Source organism: Otolemur garnettii, unplaced genomic scaffold (assembly GCF_000181295.1).
Source record: "Otolemur garnettii isolate 467f Iridium unplaced genomic scaffold, OtoGar3 scaffold00002, whole genome shotgun sequence".
Lineage (NCBI taxonomy): Eukaryota > Metazoa > Chordata > Mammalia > Primates > Galagidae > Otolemur > Otolemur garnettii.
The window spans coordinates 27,219,646-27,236,774 of NW_003852397.1; the positions used below are offsets into that span (position 1 = coordinate 27,219,646).

General features: G+C 43.8%; 1 protein-coding gene and 1 pseudogene across 1 annotated transcript in view; both read left to right on the plus strand.

Annotated features, from left to right (window-relative positions):
• Nucleotides 1-15,214, plus strand: part of IL17RD (interleukin 17 receptor D) — a 73,650-nt gene extending 58,436 nt beyond the window's left edge. The window contains exons 6-13 of the mRNA XM_003781691.2: nucleotides 2,636-2,680; nucleotides 2,770-2,921; nucleotides 5,559-5,624; nucleotides 6,969-7,023; nucleotides 7,519-7,629; nucleotides 9,022-9,206; nucleotides 12,573-13,515; nucleotides 14,239-15,214. Of these exons, the coding sequence (XP_003781739.1) occupies nucleotides 2,636-2,680; nucleotides 2,770-2,921; nucleotides 5,559-5,624; nucleotides 6,969-7,023; nucleotides 7,519-7,629; nucleotides 9,022-9,206; nucleotides 12,573-13,515; nucleotides 14,239-14,351 (1,670 nt within the window). The 3' untranslated portion in view covers nucleotides 14,352-15,214. The remainder of the gene's footprint in view (nucleotides 1-2,635; nucleotides 2,681-2,769; nucleotides 2,922-5,558; nucleotides 5,625-6,968; nucleotides 7,024-7,518; nucleotides 7,630-9,021; nucleotides 9,207-12,572; nucleotides 13,516-14,238) is intronic.
• Nucleotides 11,077-11,170, plus strand: LOC111725768 (annotated as a pseudogene).
• Nucleotides 15,215-17,129: the final 1,915 nt, after the last annotated feature.

Genomic DNA, 17,129 nt, shown 5'->3' on the forward strand with positions numbered 1-17,129 from the left:
AAAAAAAAAAAAAAAAGACAGCAACGTATTGCCAGGCACGATGGCATCCACCTGTAGTCCCACCTACTTGGAAAGCTGAGACAGGAAAATCATTTGAGCCTAGGAGTTTGAGAGGAGCCTGAATAATATAGCAAGACCTCCATTTCAAAAGAAAAAAAAAAAAGGGCAGCCTTGTATCAAAATCATTTGATTGGCTTGGTGCCCATAGCTCATCAATTAGGGCGCCAGCCACATGCACTGGGCTGGGCCAGCTAAACAACAACTACAAAAAGAGCTGGACATTGTGGCGAGTGTCTGTAGTCCCAACTACTTAATGAGGCTGAGGCAAGAGAATCGCTTAAGCCCAAGAGTTTGAGGTTGCTGTGAGCTATGATGTTATAGCACGCTACAGAAGTCAACGTAATAAGACTCTGTCTCAAAAAAAAAACTGATTAAAGTAAAAAAACAGGAACAAAAATGCAAGTTGATTTTGGGGTAAAAGGTAGGAGCATAAAATGACATCTTCTACCTGTCATCAGGAAGGTGGCCTGTCATTTTTAGGAAAAGATTAATATAAGCCATATCCCAAAACCCCCTCTTCTGGATATTTATTTATTTAATATCTGTGTCCCAGGCCCTATTCTAAATGCTTTCCAGATACTAATATTAACCCAGTTTACCTCTGTAACAACCCTACAAAGAATTTAATCTTGGGCGGCGCCTGTGGCTCAAAGGAGTAGGGTGCTGGCCCCATATACCAGAGGTGGCGGGTTCAAACCCGGACCTGACCAAAAACTGTAAAAAAAAAAAAAAAATTTAATCTTACCATCCCTATTTACTAGATGAGGAACCATATGTATGTGAGGTTGAAGGGCTTGCTGTGAGCTGGGATTTGAACCCCAGAAGTCTGGCTCTGAGTCCACACTCACAACTACCAACCATGCTGGGTTCCCAGTTGTCAACTTTTCCTCTCTGTTCTATATATGGTAGGTCTTTAATCGCTTTGAATCACTGCTTTCAAACTAGGTGGCCGTTCACCCTGAGACCTGCAGCAGATCCCTCTTGTCTTCCCGATCAGTTTTTCTGTCTGACATTCCAGACTTTGGATGGTCAGTTGGTGATCCTATCCAATATCTGCTCCTTTATGATCTGGTTGTAGTCCTCATCTGCTGTGATGTTTTTGTTCTCAGCCTACATCAGCCTACATTTCCCTTTGCAAAATTCTTACTGTGGTTGTAGGGGAAGGAGATTTTGGCATAATTCAGTGACATTACATCTCCTCCTCAGATCATCAGGCATTAGATTCTCCTAAGGCGTGTGAAACCCAGTTTATAGCAGGGCTTCTGATCCTATGAGAATCTGACACTGATGCTTATCTGATAGGAGGCAGAGCTCAGGTGGTGATGCCAGCGATAGGGAACAGCTGTAAATGAGAATGAAGCTTTCCTCACTTTCTGCTATTTACCTCTTATTGTGTGGCCCAGCTCCTAACAAGCCACAGACTGGTACCGGTCTATAGCCCTGGATTTGGGGACCACAGATAGAGAGAATTCAAAGAATGTGTTTATGAATATCTTGCCTAAATCAAAATTTGCATAATGTAAGATGAATTTTTCCCATGGAATTGAATCAATGTGTCTGTCTGGGGTTGAAGTAGAGGCAGGGATGTATTCCTGGAATGCAGGTATTTGTTACCATTTCAGTGCACTGTGGCATGATTCTGCCTTCAGTTTTCTTGGCATTTCATGGACACTTCCTGGAAGACTCTCCAGCATAATATATTAGAGGTTATTTAGCCTCTCATTGTGTTTTTATCTGTTTAAATTCTGGTTTTCAGTGCTGCTTAATAGATGCCTGCATGTCATTTTTACAGTCCATCAAAAGGATTTTAAATTAGAATGCTAGTAAAAGTTAAGATAATCCTTCGGTGGTCTAGGTGGGTCATGCCTATATTCCCAGCATTCTAGGAAGCCAAGGCGAGTGGATCGCTTGAACTCATGAGCTCGAGACTAGCTGAGCAAGAGCAAGACCCCATCTCTAAAAATAGCCAGACATTGTGGTAAGGTACCTGTAGTCTCAACTACTTGGGAGGCTGAGGCAAGACAATAGCTTGAGCCCAAGAGTTTGAGGTTTCTGTGCGCTATGAGCCATGGGACTCTACTGGGGGCGAGGAAGTGAGACTCTGTCTTAAAAAAAAAAAAAAAAGAAAGAAAGAAAAAGTGACCCTGCATCAATTCACAGGACCACTCTGAGGTTCTCTTAGGCCTGGACACCTCTACTAAGGGGCAGGGGCTGGCATCAGTTCTATTTGCTGCTAAAATAGAGCCTCTGTGTAACTATAACATGAATGTCGTTCCTCTCCCCTTTGCTATCAGCCTTGAAATTATGTAATCTTGACAAGCTTTTAAAATCCGGGTGACTTTTACCCCTTTTTACCCCCTTTTCATTTATGTGGTGTAAAGTGAACTGCATTAATATATTTATTGCACTATTTAAATTTTTACAAGATGCAACTGCACTATAGGAAAAATTATTGTTGAATTGATGTATTTTACACCTTTTCCTGCATCACCCAGCACAATATATTTTATTAAATGGTTGAACAAGGAAAGTGTCAAATTGTCCTAAAACTAAAAATATGTGTCTCTCTTAAAAGCTTGCGACCTGTTGTTACAGCCGGACAACCTGGCTTGCAAACCCTGTAAGTATAGCTGTTTTTACTGATCAAATCTCAAAGTGGTACTGGCGTGATGGTGTTGAGTGCTCACTCTGGGTCCTGTCTCCTCCCAGTCTGGAAGCCTCGGAATCTGAACATCACCCAGCACGGTTTGGACATGCAGGTGTCCTTTGACCATGCACCTCACAGCTTTGGCTTCCGTTTCTTCTATCTTCATTACAAACTCAAGCACGAGGGACCCTTTAGGAGAAAGCTGTGTAAACAGGTGAGCTGCTGAGTACGCATAAAGGAACACTGCGTACTTTAGAGTGACCCCGACCCACTGGAATTTGGGTGGCTCATCATGAGCATTAGGCTTTGTTGGCTCTCAGTGGTCAATAGATAGTCCAGAATATGACCACTGGGCATGTCTCAGAGCCATCTAGCTGTGGTTCTTCCCTGCCTGGTCATCTACACCCTAGCTGTCCTGGTAAAAGTACTGCCAAGGAATAAATTTTTTTAAAAAAGTATTTTTTGTTTATTCTTCTGTATTTTATTTAATTTATTGATTTATCTATTTTCTTGAAACAGAGTCTTACTCTGTTGCCCTGGGTAGAGTACTGTGACACCATCATAGCTCAAACTTATGGGCGTAAGCAATCTGCTTGCCTCAGCCTCCCAAGTAGCTGGGGCTATAGGTGCTATCACAACATCCAGATAAGTTTTCTATTTTTAGTAGAGATGGGGTTTCCTTCTTGTTCAGGCTGATCTCAAACTCCTGAGCTCAAGAGATCTACCTGTCTTAGACTTCCAGAGTGCAGGGATTATAGGAGTGAGGCACTGCGCCCAGCCTATTATTCTGTATTTTAAATATTCATCAGGTGCTCACTGTGTGGCAGGCCCTGAATTTTATGGTCTTTAAATCCTTACCAGTCTATGAAACTGGAGCTGCTACCACCCCCTTTTACAGATTGGGAACCTGAGGCTGGAGGTCACTTGGCTTGCTCAAGTGCCACACAGCCAGTAAGTAGGAAAACCAGCTCTAGGAGCCAAGGGGCTGGCAGTTCAGTAGTCACTGATTTTATAAGCAGGTTAAGTTTAAGTAGACAGTCAAGCCCTAAGTTCTTTTTTTTTTTTTATAATTAATTATTTTATTTAATCATAACTTTGTACATTGATGCATTTATGGGGTTCAGGGTACTGCTTCAATATACAATGTGGGCTCGGCGCCTATAGCTCAACCGGCTAAGACACCAGCCACATACACCTAAAGTGGCGGGTTCGAATCCCCAGCCCGGACCCGCCAAACAACAATGACGGCTGCAACCAAAAAATAGCCGGGCGTTGTGGCGGGCCCCTGTGGTCCCAGCTACTTGGGAGGCGGAGGCAGGAGACTCGCTTGAGCTCAGGAGTTGGAGGTTGCTCTGAGCTGTAATGCCACGCACTCTACCCAGGGGGACAGCTTGAGGCTCTGTCTCAAAAAAAAAAAAAAAAAAATATATATATATATATATATATACACAATGTGAAATGTTTACATTGAACAAAGTAACACATCCATCACAATTATACTCATTTCTTAATAGTTTTGAAATGCACCATTGCATCATGCACATTAGGTGAGGTCCCCCCAAATACCCTCCCTTCTCCCATGTCCCCTCTCCCCTCCCCTCTCTCTCCTCTTCTCCTCTACTTTATGGATTATAGTTATGTTTTACCATTCATATGATTGTGTAGGTGGTTATATATTGATTTCATAGTAGTATCGAGTACATTGGATACTTTTTCCCCCATTCTTGGGATACTTTACTAAGAAGAATATGTTCCAGCTTCATCCAGGTAAACATAAAAGATGTGAAGTCTTCATCTTTTTTATGGCTGCATAGTGGTATATATACCATAATTTTATGGCTGCATGGTGTATATATACCATAATTTGTTAATCAATTCATGAGTCGATGGGCACTTGAAGCCCTAAGTTCTTAAACTGGGGCCTGTCAGAGGAGTGGGGAACATTTTATGGAAGTTCGTAGGACTGCCAGATCACTCCCTTATGAGAGAGGGTTTGGTCATGGTGACATAGCCAAGTACCTTCTAGACGTGCTCCTAAGTAGGCTGGGTTATGTCATAGGTTTTTTGGGGTTTCTTTTTTTCTAGTTTTTGGCTAGGTCCGGGTTTGAACCCGCCACCTCCCATATATGGGGCTGGCGCCCTATTCCTTTGAGCCTAGGTGCCGCACCATAGGTTTGTTTTCTTTCCTGTTGGCTCTCTCCTCTGTCAGTGATTGTCTTCAGTCTTCTGCCCATGTTAAAATTACAGCAAATAAGATACATACAAACACAGACCATTAATTTCTTTCCCCACCCTTTTATTAAGTAAAGGTTATTTAAACTAGCTACTTTGTCTTGGAGTCAAATATTCCTGCTGAGGGTGCCACCAGCTAAGCATAGACTAAGAGGGATCCTGAGTTCTCCTAAAGCTTTTATCAAAATGAAGTTCAGAAGGGCCAGGTGAGGTGGCTCATGCCTGTACTACTAGCACTCTGGGAGGCTGAGGCGGGTGTAATGCTTGAGCTTAGTAATTCAAGACCAGCTTGAACAAGAGTGAGACCCTGTCTCTACTGAAAATAGAAAAAAGAGTGGGGCATTGGCAGGTGCCTTTAGTCCCAGCTACTTCGGAGGCTGAGGCAAGAGGATCACTTGAGCCCAAGAGTTTGAGGTTGCTGTGAACTATGATGTCACAGCACTCTATCCAGTCTCCAAAGGAAAAAAAAAGTGACGTTCAGACAATATATGGCAGATAAATAAATCTTCTAAAAACTGTAGTTGAGATTGGTGGGAAGTCTTCAGCTTTGAGGGAGAAGTGTCCTCATGACCTTGTTCCAAGAAGTGAGTTTTTAACATTGTTCTTTGCTTTTTTGTAGGAGCAAAGTACAGAGACAACCAGCTGCCTTCTTCAAAATGTTCCTCCAGGGGATTACATAATTGAGGTATGTATACCTCATGAAAGCCCTATTATTAATTCTACAGAATAAACCCAGTTCATAGAGAATTCCAACTGTTTGCAACACTAAAATTTCAAGCCATTAAAGGTGTGCACAGTTACATTTTTTATATGGCTCTTAACATGGCTTTTAAAAAGGTTTATACATAAGTGATTTTTGATGTTTTCGTTAAATATTTCAAATAAATATTTTTATGTGACCACACAGTCCATATATATCATGGTTTAAAATCTGTGTATCGGCCAGGCACAGTGGCTCATACCTGTAATCTTACTCTTTGGGAGGCTGAGGCAGGAGAATCACTACAGTCCAGAAGTTCAAAACTAGCCCAAGCACCATAGTGAGACCCTCATCTTTGCAAAAAGTAGGAAAAAAAATTAGCCAAGCATGATGGCATGTGCTTATAGTCCCAGCTATTTAGGAGGCTAAGGCAAGAGGATCACCTGAGCCCAGGAGTGCTGAGGTTGCTGTGAGCTATGAGGACGCCGCAGCACTCTAGTCTAGAAAGCAGGGTGAGACCCGTATCACAAAAAGAAAAAAATAAAGTCTATGTATTGTGGTCCTTCATACTACAAAGATTCACTTTTCAAATTTTAGCTTAACAAATTTTTGTTTTGGTATTAAAATAACAAAATAGAAGTTATGCCCAGGATGTGTGTTTACACTTGTATAGAGTTTGGGCTGCTGTTCTTCTATGTATGTATACATGAGTTCTAAACACCACTTCAAAGAACATGTGAATGAAACATTTCTTTTCTTTTTTTTAAAGTACTTTTCCAGCATGAAATTAGTTCTACAAAAAAATGAGTAAAGAGAAAATAGAAAATGAAATTACCTGCTATTCAAGGACAACCAACATGTCTTAACATTTTGGTGGAAACATTTAGTTCTGGCATTCCTCAGTAGCAGTATGTGGTTTTGGACTGACAAACCTTCATAAAGCATTAATGGAAGCCCAGTAAAATCAGTGGTAGGATGCCAGTTTAATTGAAAATTGTTAGAACATGGGACTTGCCAGCTGTGTCCTTCAATAAATAACCCTCTGATTCATGAAAGGAAACATGATAAAGTTTAGAGTTTGAGCTGGTGGAGCAGAGATGAACCTGAGTATACTTAATGCCTAGTCTCAGCCTGGCCAGTGATTGCAGGCACCAAAAGCTCTCTTTCCTCCATCATTCTCCTATACTTGCTTCCCTACCTCCCACTTCCCTCACTGCCTACGGATGGAAAAATGAATGAAATCACCATTTTTTCCCCTTACAGGGTGGGCATAATTTGTTGAAGTGCTGTCCCTTAAAAAAAATAATACAGCATCCTCTGTTTTTGCAGCTAGTGGATGATACTAACGCAACAAGAAAAGTGATGCAGTATTCCTTAAAGCCAGGTAGGTATTTTTTGTTGTTTGAAATTTTGGCCTAAGGTATCTGAATTTTCTGTACTTTATGGTTTACAAAACAAAACTAAACTTGGCTTCTCTCTCTTAAGTGATGTTCCATCAAATCTGAGTTTCTCCCCATCCTAATGTAGCTGCCTGGAAGATCAAAGCCAGTGCAGTGTGTGTAGCTGGGACTAAATAAATACTCAATTGTCCTCTGAAGAAAAGTGGTGGGAGGGGAGGTTTCCTTAGGCAAAATTCCCACTCAAAGGTATTTAATGTCCCAGCAGACTCTTAACTGCTGAATTGTTCTCTATAACTCTTACAAAAAAGAAACTGTTGAATCCTTTTATAATCATGAAACTAGCACTAGAGAAAGGTGATTTTGGGGTGCTAGAACCTGTTATGCAGCTTATGTTGAAAAAGAAAAAAACAGTTATTTCTCTTTGAACCTGTTACATTGCTTATTTAATGTTTAAAAACTGTGCCTTTGAAATTTCCCAGTGCATTCCCCATGGGCTGGGCCCATCAGAGCTGTGGCCATCACTGTCCCCCTGGTTGTGATATCTGCGTTCGCAACACTCTTCACTGTGATGTGCCGCAAGAAACAACAAGGTATCTCTCTGTGTGTCATATCCCCCCACTCTAGGGGCAGGCCAGGGGTCACGGCCACCAGAGAGGGAGACTAGGAGTACATGGTTGCTTTAGGCTGGCATCTGAGAAGCCTTATACCTCCCATTCAGTTTCCTGGCTACTATAGTTCCAGAATCAAAATAATGTGGCTTTTAACCTCCAGAGCCACTAAAATGACTGGCATAATCCTATTCTTAAACTCAGAATAGTAAATTCAAGGGCAGAAAGAAAGTCTGGTTTACTGATCACTTATAAAGTTGGATGTCATGAGAGAGCCTTTTGGGTAGCTAAAGTGATCCATCTCTTAGCCTTACACAGGTGTATACTTTCATAAAGATTTATTGAGGTTGGCTCGGCGCCTATAGCTCAACCGGCTAAGGCGCCAGCCACGTACACCTAAGATGGTGGGTTCGAATCCCCAGCCCGGACCCGCCAAACAACAATGACAGCTGCAACCAAAAAATAGCCGGGCGTTGTGGCGGGCGCCTGTGGTCCCAGCTACTTGGGAGGTGGAGGCAGGAGACTCGCTTGAGCCCAGGAGTTGGAGGTTGCTGTGAGCTGTAATGCCACGGCACTCTACCCAGGGGGACAGCTTGAGGCTCTGTCTCAAAAAAAAAAAAAAAAAAAAAAAAGATTTATTGAGGTTTACTGTTAAAATTTATTTATGCTCTTTACCTTTGTAAATTATACTTTAATAAAAACTTTGTGTTTGGGTGGCGCCTGTGGCTCAAAGGATAGGTGCTGGCCCCATATGCCGGAGGTGGCGGGTTCAAACCTAGCTCTGGCCAAAAACTACAAAAAACAAAAAAACCCCAACTTTGTGTTTTAAAGGTCAGCTCTGCCAGTGATTAATTCAGTGGTTCTCAACCTTTCTAATGCCCCAACCGTTTAATACAGTTCCTCATGTGGTGGTGATCATAAAATTATTTTCGTTGCTACTTCATAACTGTAATTTTGCTACTATTATGAATCATAATGTAAATATCTGATATGCAGAATGTATTTTCATTGTCATAAAGGGGTCACGACTCACAGGTTGAGAACTGCTGGTTTAATTGGTTTAGTAGGCAACAGCCAGCTCTGGGCACCCTGCTAAACCAGGGTGGCCTCTGCAGCATTTTTTGTCTTGTCCAAGGTCAATTTCAGGTTAAGAACAATTTGTGACCATTTGTTGCTCTACTGCAGAATTCAGCTGTCCCATTCCTAGTCCCATTCCCAGCAGTGACCCAAGGAGCTGATGGGTTTGGAGGCTGGGACTGTTTTAGGTGGACGTGTCAACTGTTCTTTCTTGAAGATAGCATTGAGTTCCAAGTCTTAGGGAGCAGGACAAAGCATTGTTCATAGGTATCAACACTATCTTCTTTTCCAATTTAGAAAATATATATTCACATTTAGATGAAGAGAGCTCTGAGTCTTCCACCTATACTGCAGCACTTCCCAGAGAGAGGCTCCGGCCAAGACCGAAGGTGTTTCTTTGCTATTCCAGCAAAGATGGCCAGAATCATATGAATGTTGTCCAGTGCTTTGCCTATTTCCTCCAGGACTTTTGTGGCTGTGAGGTATGAAATCTGAAGTCTCTTCTCTTACTCTGGGCAGGGCCTGGCTCTGTGCTGTCTTCCCACCGTCTTTTCCACATCAGGGACACCTGCCCTTAACTAGTGCCACAGCTTCCAAGTCGGGGACAGTCTTACACTCCTCTTTCAGTCTAACCTACTCCTTAGCAGCACCAAATGTTTTATAACACTTAGCTCTAACTTTGACACATTCCTGCTTAGATGTTTTGAGAGGCAGCCAACTGTAGGAATTTTGTAAGCATTAGAAAGACCAGCAGCTGCCATAGGAACATAAAACCAGGTTGAGAAGGATCCTCACTCAAAACATCCTGGTAAGTATATTCAGGACAGAAGCCCCACTGGAGGGCCAAAGCCAGAAGGGCAAGTAAAGCAGTGAGTTCACACAATTTGAGGTAGGGGGGGAGTTTTGCTAAGAAGGGGAATAAAAAATGGGATTGCCACTGGAGGGGATCTTGGGGTCCAGGGCAGAGAATGGTTAATAGAGAGCTTTGTGAGGTTGTTTGATCACTAACTAGAGCAAAGTCATGGAAAGGGAGAAACTGGTGATGTAGGAGAGGGCAGTGGCTGGAGAGAAGCAGGAGGTAGGATGGGAGGACTCCCAGAAAACAATGTCAGGTCCTCAAACTTTCTGCCGTGGTTTCTTTGCTGTTCTCTTGAGTGGAGCTATTAATATATTGCTTTTCTATAATGTTATAGTGTTCATTTGTGGAGATAAGGCTCTTGTGGAAGGCATACCCTGTTTCTTACAAATGCAAGATTATACAATAATATGTACAAAATACAATAATTGTGTAATTAGAAGTTACTTGAGCTTTTGAGCTTTGAAATGGCCCACTAGCATGGTTCTCAGTCTCTGTCCACGTGGTGAGAGTGCCCCCTTGTGTCAGTATCTCATATTTACAAGGCCAGGCCTAGGTTTCCCCTGCAGGCAAGCTTTGTTGAAAAACAGTAGACTAGACAGATTTCACAGACAGCCCAGTTGGCTTTAATTTGCAAGTAATTAGCCCTTGGGGAAAATGCACTTCCAATTATGATTGTAATGCTTAATATAGAAAATTTGGAAACTAAAAAATAATGACAAATAAGAAGAACCATGGTTAATGTTTGATCCATATTCTTCCAGTCTTTCTGCCTTGGTAAACTGACATATACAGTTTTGCATTGGGGGCAGATTAGAATTTTCTACATTATTAGTAGTCCTATTTAAACTAATTTTTTTTAATTTTTATTTTTATCTGGAATCATTTTTACCTTGCATAAACTGCAATTTTAAATAGCCACATGACCCTCAATACTGATTCACCAGAATTGAGTTTCTCCGAATTGTTAAATATCTCACTAGTTCAAAACTGTCCCATTTCTGTTGCTTTCCCAAGAATAGATGCCTGGAAATGGAATTACTGGGTCAAAGACAGGAACAGTTTTTTTTTTTTTTTTTTGAGACAGAGCCTCAAGCTGTCCCCCTGGGTAGAGTGCCGTGGCATTACAGCTCACAGCAACCTCCAACTCCTGGGCTCAAGCGAGTCTCCTGCCTCCGCCTCCCAAGTAGCTGGGACCACAGGCGCCCGCCACAACGCCCGGCTATTTTTTGGTTGCAGCCGGCATTGTTGTTTGGCGGGTCCGGGCTGGGGATTCGAACCCACCACCTTAGGTGTACGTGGCTGGCGCCTTAGCCAGTTGAGCTATAGGCGCTGAGCCAGGAACAGTTTTTAAATGCTTGGTCTTGCCCTCACTTCAGCAGTGCATATACTAAAATTGAAATGATGCGATGGAAGTATTTCAGATTGCATGTGAAAACCCCACACTGTACCCCAGAAGTGCTTTAATGTACATAGTTACCATTCAATAAAAAAAAATAAAAATTAAAAAAAAAATTGAAATGATGCAGAGATTTAGCATGGCCCTTGTGCAAAGATGACATGCGAATTTGTGAAGCATTCCATGTTAAAAAAGAATGCGTGGTATATGCTCCAGTTAGCTTTTAGCATGTATATGTTAGCAAGAATTAAGGAAATACTGGGGCAGCGCCTGTGGCTCAGTGGGTAGGGCGGTAGGGTGCCAGTCCCATATACCGAGGGTGGCAGGTTCAAACCCGGCCCTGGCCAAACTGCAACAAAAAATAGCTGGGTGTTGTGGCGGGTGCCTGTAGTCTCAGCTACTCGGGATGCTGAGGCAAGAGAATCGCCTAAGCCCAGAAGTTGGAGGTTGCTGTGAGCTGTGATGCCACGGCACTCTACCAAGGGTGATAAACTGAGACTCTGTCTCTAAAAAAAAAAGAATTAAGGAAATAAGCATTATTTTCAGCAAGTGAATAGATGTTGGGGCTTTCTTCCCTTTGGAGTAGGGAAGAAAGCAGAAGAGAAAAAAGTCACTTCAGAGAATGCCTTCCTCTGTAAGAAACTGTGGCTGCTTCTCTTGGTCATAGCATTGGGAATTAGATTCTGAACTACAGAGAGAAAGACACCAACACAGTTGCCAAGAGATGTTTTCAGTAGAGTCAAATGAAAGCAGTCTGAGAAGGTGAAGCCCTCTGAGGGGCCATACATTCCCAGTTTCCTTTCCTTTGTCAGGGAACCCCTCCTAACTTCCTTACTAGACCCTCCTTAGGGTTAAATGCCTTGTCTATTACAGACCTTATAGAGATGTGACCCTATAGGTTTCTGTGAAGCCATGGAGGGAAGTGGTCACTCCCAAGTAAGTTAACCAAAATGGCTATGTTGCTGCAGTTCACTACCAATTGGTAAGCAGCATAGCTGGCCCTGGGTCTGTGAGTATGGCCAGAGAGGTCCTCTTTGTCAGTCATGCTCCAGACATGAGTCGTGTTCATTGTGGGTGACTGTGGTATCCAGGCCTCAGCCCTGACTCCTGGCCCACATTGAAGTCATTCATCCACATCCGTTGCTCAGAGCCTGTCTGCCTTCTTTCCAGGATCTGCTGGCCCCCTCCCCACCAGGCAGCCTCACTCACTCACTAGGTCCACCAACTCCCAACTCCTCTGTGTTCATGCTGACCCCTATACTGTAGGTTCCTTGAAAATGTCTTATATAGTATGTGACTTGGGCAAGCTGCCCAAAGCTCTGTGTTTCTATCTCCTTACCTATAGGACAGGAGTAGCAATTATCCCAAATGATGCTAAAATGTGCTTATGAACAGCAAATCATAAGCTCATTTTCAGTATAATCATCATCCTCAGAACCTTAGCTGTTCCTTGGTACCAGGTAATATGGGACCTGCACATCGCTCTGCAAATAAGGGTTAAGGGACTGGTGATGTGATCTCCTCTGCCATTCCTTTTCTTACCTGTTTTTCAGACTCTTTTTTTATGAGTGAGGTGCCTTGTTCTCTTTCCAGGTGGCTTTGGACCTGTGGGAAGACTTTAGCCTTTGTAGAGAAGGGCAGAAAGAATGGGTCTTCCAGAAGATCCACGAGTCAGAGTTCATCATTGTGATTTGTTCCAAAGGCATGAAGTACTTTGTGGACAAGAAGAATTACAAACACAAAGGAGGCAGCCAAGGCTCAGGAAAAGGGGAGCTCTTCCTGGTGGCTGTGGCAGCCATTGGCGAAAAGCTCCGCCAGGCCAAGCAGAGTTCATCTGCAGCACTCAGCAAGTTCATCGCCGTCTACTTTGATTATTCCTGTGAAGGAGATGTTCCCGTTGTCCTGGACCTGAGCACTAAATACAAACTCATGGACAATCTTCCCCAGCTCTGTTCTCATCTGCATTCCCGAGACCACAGCCTCCAGGAGCCAGGGCAGCACCTGGGACACGGCAGCAGAAGGAACTACTTCCGGAGCAAGTCAGGCAGGTCCCTGTATGTCGCCATTTGCAATATGCACCAGTTTATTGACGAGGAGCCTGACTGGTTTGAAAAACAGTTGGTTCCTCTCCACCCTCCCCCGCTGCGCTACCGGGAGCCAGTCCTAGAGAAGTTTGACTCCGGATTGGTTTTAAATGATGTCATATGTAAACCAGGGCCTGAGAATGATTTCTGCTTAAAGGCTGAGGCCTCTGTCCTTGGGGTGACCGGGTCGGCCGACTTGAACCCAGAAAGTCAGCACATGGGCCTGGATGAAGATGCTGAGGCCCGTGCCACCTCTGATGGTGGTTTGACCCTGCAGCCCCTCCTGCACATGGTGAAAGCTGGCAGCCCCTCAGACATGCCCCGGGACTCGGGCATCTACGACTCGTCTGTGCCTTCCTCTGAGCTGTCTCTACCACTGATGGAAGGACTTTCAACAGACCAGACGGAAACGTCTTCCCTGACAGAGAGCGTGTCCTCCTCTTCAGGCCTGGGTAGGATGCTATTGGGTCTGGTGTTGCCTTTGATGACTTGTTTCTAATACTGGGCTTTGCCTTTGACTACTTCTGAAATCCATCAAAGCGTTTTTCTAATTTTGGGAACACAGTTTTGATTCATCCCCGGTAATATGAATATTGATATGTTAGAGTTGCAGAAATGCTCTACTAGGTGAGTTGCTCAGACACAGTGAGGGATGTTATGAAACATACAGTATCTGCATTTTATCACCTTTCTAAAACTACCCCAAAACACATGATTCCTCGAGGGTCTTGGATTAGGCAGGGTCTGTGGTTGAGGTTGCTGTGAGCTATGACACCATGGTACTCTACCTAAGTTGACAGCTACATGCATTGAGCTGTGGTTCATGCTACAGTATTCATTCTCCAACCTAGCTCAGCACAGGGCCCAGTTGGCAGGACTCTGTAGGAGGGCCCACCTCCCAGGGAGCCCCAGCAGGATGCCATCTCAGGCTTCTCCTTACCAGGCTTGTAACTAATTGGAGTCATGCAGCAAACCTGTGGTCTTCAAGAAAGGTCTCTCCTTTCTTCAACTAAAGGAACTAGAACTTGTTAGGAGAATGAGATGGCCCCATCTGGAACTGGTTGGGATGCCTCATTTGTGCAAAGCCCATAGTCCAAACCCAGATGCAGCCATGTTCTGGAATGAGCACCCCACCCGTGCAATGACTGTGACTCTGTCCTCTCTTCTCTCCTTAGGTGAGGAGGAGCCTCCTGTCCTTCCTTCTAAGCTCCTTGCCTCTGGGGCTTGCAAAGCAGAACTTGGTTGCTGCAGCTACACTGATGAACTCCAGGCGGTCGCCCCTTTGTAACAAAATGGAAGAGTCTAAGCATTGCCACTTTAGCTGCCACCTCTCTGATTCCTCAGTTCCTCTCTCTGATTGCATGGCCCACGTGGAGCTGAGGTCTTCTACAAGGATACTGAAAGTGAAATCTGGCCAGTATTTGCTCCCTTTGGCCCCAACCCTCTTCCAGGCAAAGTCTTCAATTTTCTAAAATCATACAGAGCTCTGAAAGGCATGCACATAAAGTCTGGCAACAGCTTGCCATGTCAGGTCAGTCCTTGGGTCAGAGCTGGTTCTGGGAGAGCGGGAGGAAACGTGAAGAGAAACAGAAGAATTCCTGCACTGATCATTCAGACCTCACTGAGCTCCGCAAACTTTGCCTGTCTGCTGTTGGCTACTTTGATTGAAATGCTTTGTGGAAAGGCACTTTTAATGTCATTATAGCCACAGAAATCAAGCGCCAGTCTATCTGGAACCTGTATTGTATTGTAGGTGAATTTACTGTCCAGTTTTGAAGCAGAACTTAATAATGCCCGGACATTAAATAAGCTTTGAGTCAAAGATCAAGAAAGTGACTAAATGCACAGTTACCTTTTATAAAAGAAGTCTTGTGTATTACTGGGTGGCATAGCTGGCTGAAGTGGGCAGGGCCAGGCTGGCTATCTTGACCATTCCATCTGGGATAGGTTGGTCAATGTGTAGAAGGCACCAGAACCTCCTCTTGGTCTGAGGAGGTGTCCTCTTGTATCATGTAGGGGCCAGATCTGCCTGCCACTTCCCTGGGTTACATTTACTATGCTGTATCTCAGATGCTGGTTTCTGGAAGTTTATTTTTAAGAAACTGATACCCAGCTGGGCTGTATTATTGGAAGCTGCAGTTCGTGCTGTGGTTAGCCTTCTGGTCTAAAGCTGTGTCCTGAATATTAGAGATTGGAATTCACTGAAATACAGCAGTGTGTGGAGGTGGTGGCCAGTTTAATCTTCTGAACTGGTTTCAACTAATGACAGACCTCTTTTTAGGAAGGTAGAAAAGAGGAAACTACCATAAAAGTAAATGTTCTGTTTTTAATGAATGACTTCTTTACAGAATTTCTATTTCCAAAGAGAAAATAACTGTTCGTATCCTGGGCGTTGATTAGTGTGTGTGTAATGAGTGATGTCTTGGTCTAACCCGCGGAAACTCTTCTCTCTATGCCCCGGAGTGGGTGTGAATATCTTTCTCCACCTTTTCCATGGGGGATGTTGGATTTTGGTACCCTGTTTTCTTAGTGTTCAGCCTAGGGACCACCCTGGGGACCTTCATCAATAAGACCAACATCCCAAGGTGGCGGGGGTGGGGGGTGAGATAGGACAGGCTTTTCCCTCTAGGCACACACTGGGCAGGTGGTGAAGGGAAGGCTTACACCCCCACTGAAAAGAAGTTTGTATTTTTGATGCAAACGTCACTCATACTCCCTATTCTGTAAAGGCAGCTGGCAGCTTCTTGGGAGAAGAACGTGCTCGTCTGTTCTCTGGCATCAGGTTTCTTGCAGCTGCTCTGAGAGAGAGACAGGGAGCTGCAAGACTGTCTGCTCATAAAACCAGGCATTTCACAGGGGAGACGTTTCATGTTGTCAGTGTGGAATCTGGGATGAGCACAGAGCTCCTGCCCACACATGACTGCCCTGCCATTCCATCATAGGCATATGTTTTGTGAAGGAGATTGGTCAGTCCAAACTTAATAATTTAGGAAAATTCACTTAGAATGTTATCAGAGAGATTTCTTACCGAGACCAAAAAATGTTTCACCCCACAGGAACTATTAGGAGCCACTTTGAGGGTGGATATTAGCTTTGTTCATGAAATGAGCATCTCTGACAAAGTGGCCCCGGAGCAGCATGGAAGACTGGGGTGGGAAGCACTAACCAGGCTCCAAGGCTGTGGGCAGAGAGCTTGCTACATGGACGTACTGGCTTTGAAAATAGAAGGGAAGAATGTGCTAGTCCAACAATAATGTTTTAGTTTGGATTTAGGTACTTACTTTGAAATACTAATGTTTCTGATCAAGAAAATCAAACTCTAATATGCCAAGTAATGGAAATGACAGTGTGGTTGCCTAATAGAATAAGTTGAAAAGTCCAACTTCCTCGTTTGGCTTCATTAGTTTCACTTTTTTCACTCTCCCCATTGTGCTAGGAATGGGAGTAGTTGCCTTGCAGATTAAAGCAAAACATCTGTTTTAAACATAGCTGCATTTTTTTGACTTGCAGATTGTCCCAGATGGTGGAAATGTAAGATGGAATTCAGAAAAAGGTTCTGCCAAGGCATAGGCTTTTGGATATTGCAGAAGCAAAGAATAGAATATAGGGATCTTCTCAATGAAAGGCCTAGGTCCTGGGAGCAAAGGGCTTGTGTGGATAAATTAGACAACTGTCCTCTGGAAAGGAGGCCAAGGGTAAGTCCATGGTTCTAGGAAAACTAGGAAGCCTACCTGTCGTTACAAGGGAGGCTAGTTACACAGGTCCTACAGAAAGGACTTAGCATCTGATGTAGTCAACTTTACTGGGAGCATGATCAGGATGGTAAACCCCTAAAAGTGTGTTCTTAGGCCAGATGTGGTGGCTCATGCCTGTAATCCTGGCACTCTGGGTGGATTGCCTGAGCTCACAGGTTTGAGACCAGCCTGAGCCAGAGTGAGACCTTGTCTCTAAAAAAAAAAAAAAATAGCTGGGTGCTGTGGCAGGTACCTGTAGTCCCAGCTACTCGGGAGGCTGAGGTAGGAGAACTGGTTAAGCCCTAGAGGTTGTTATGAGCTGGGATGCCATG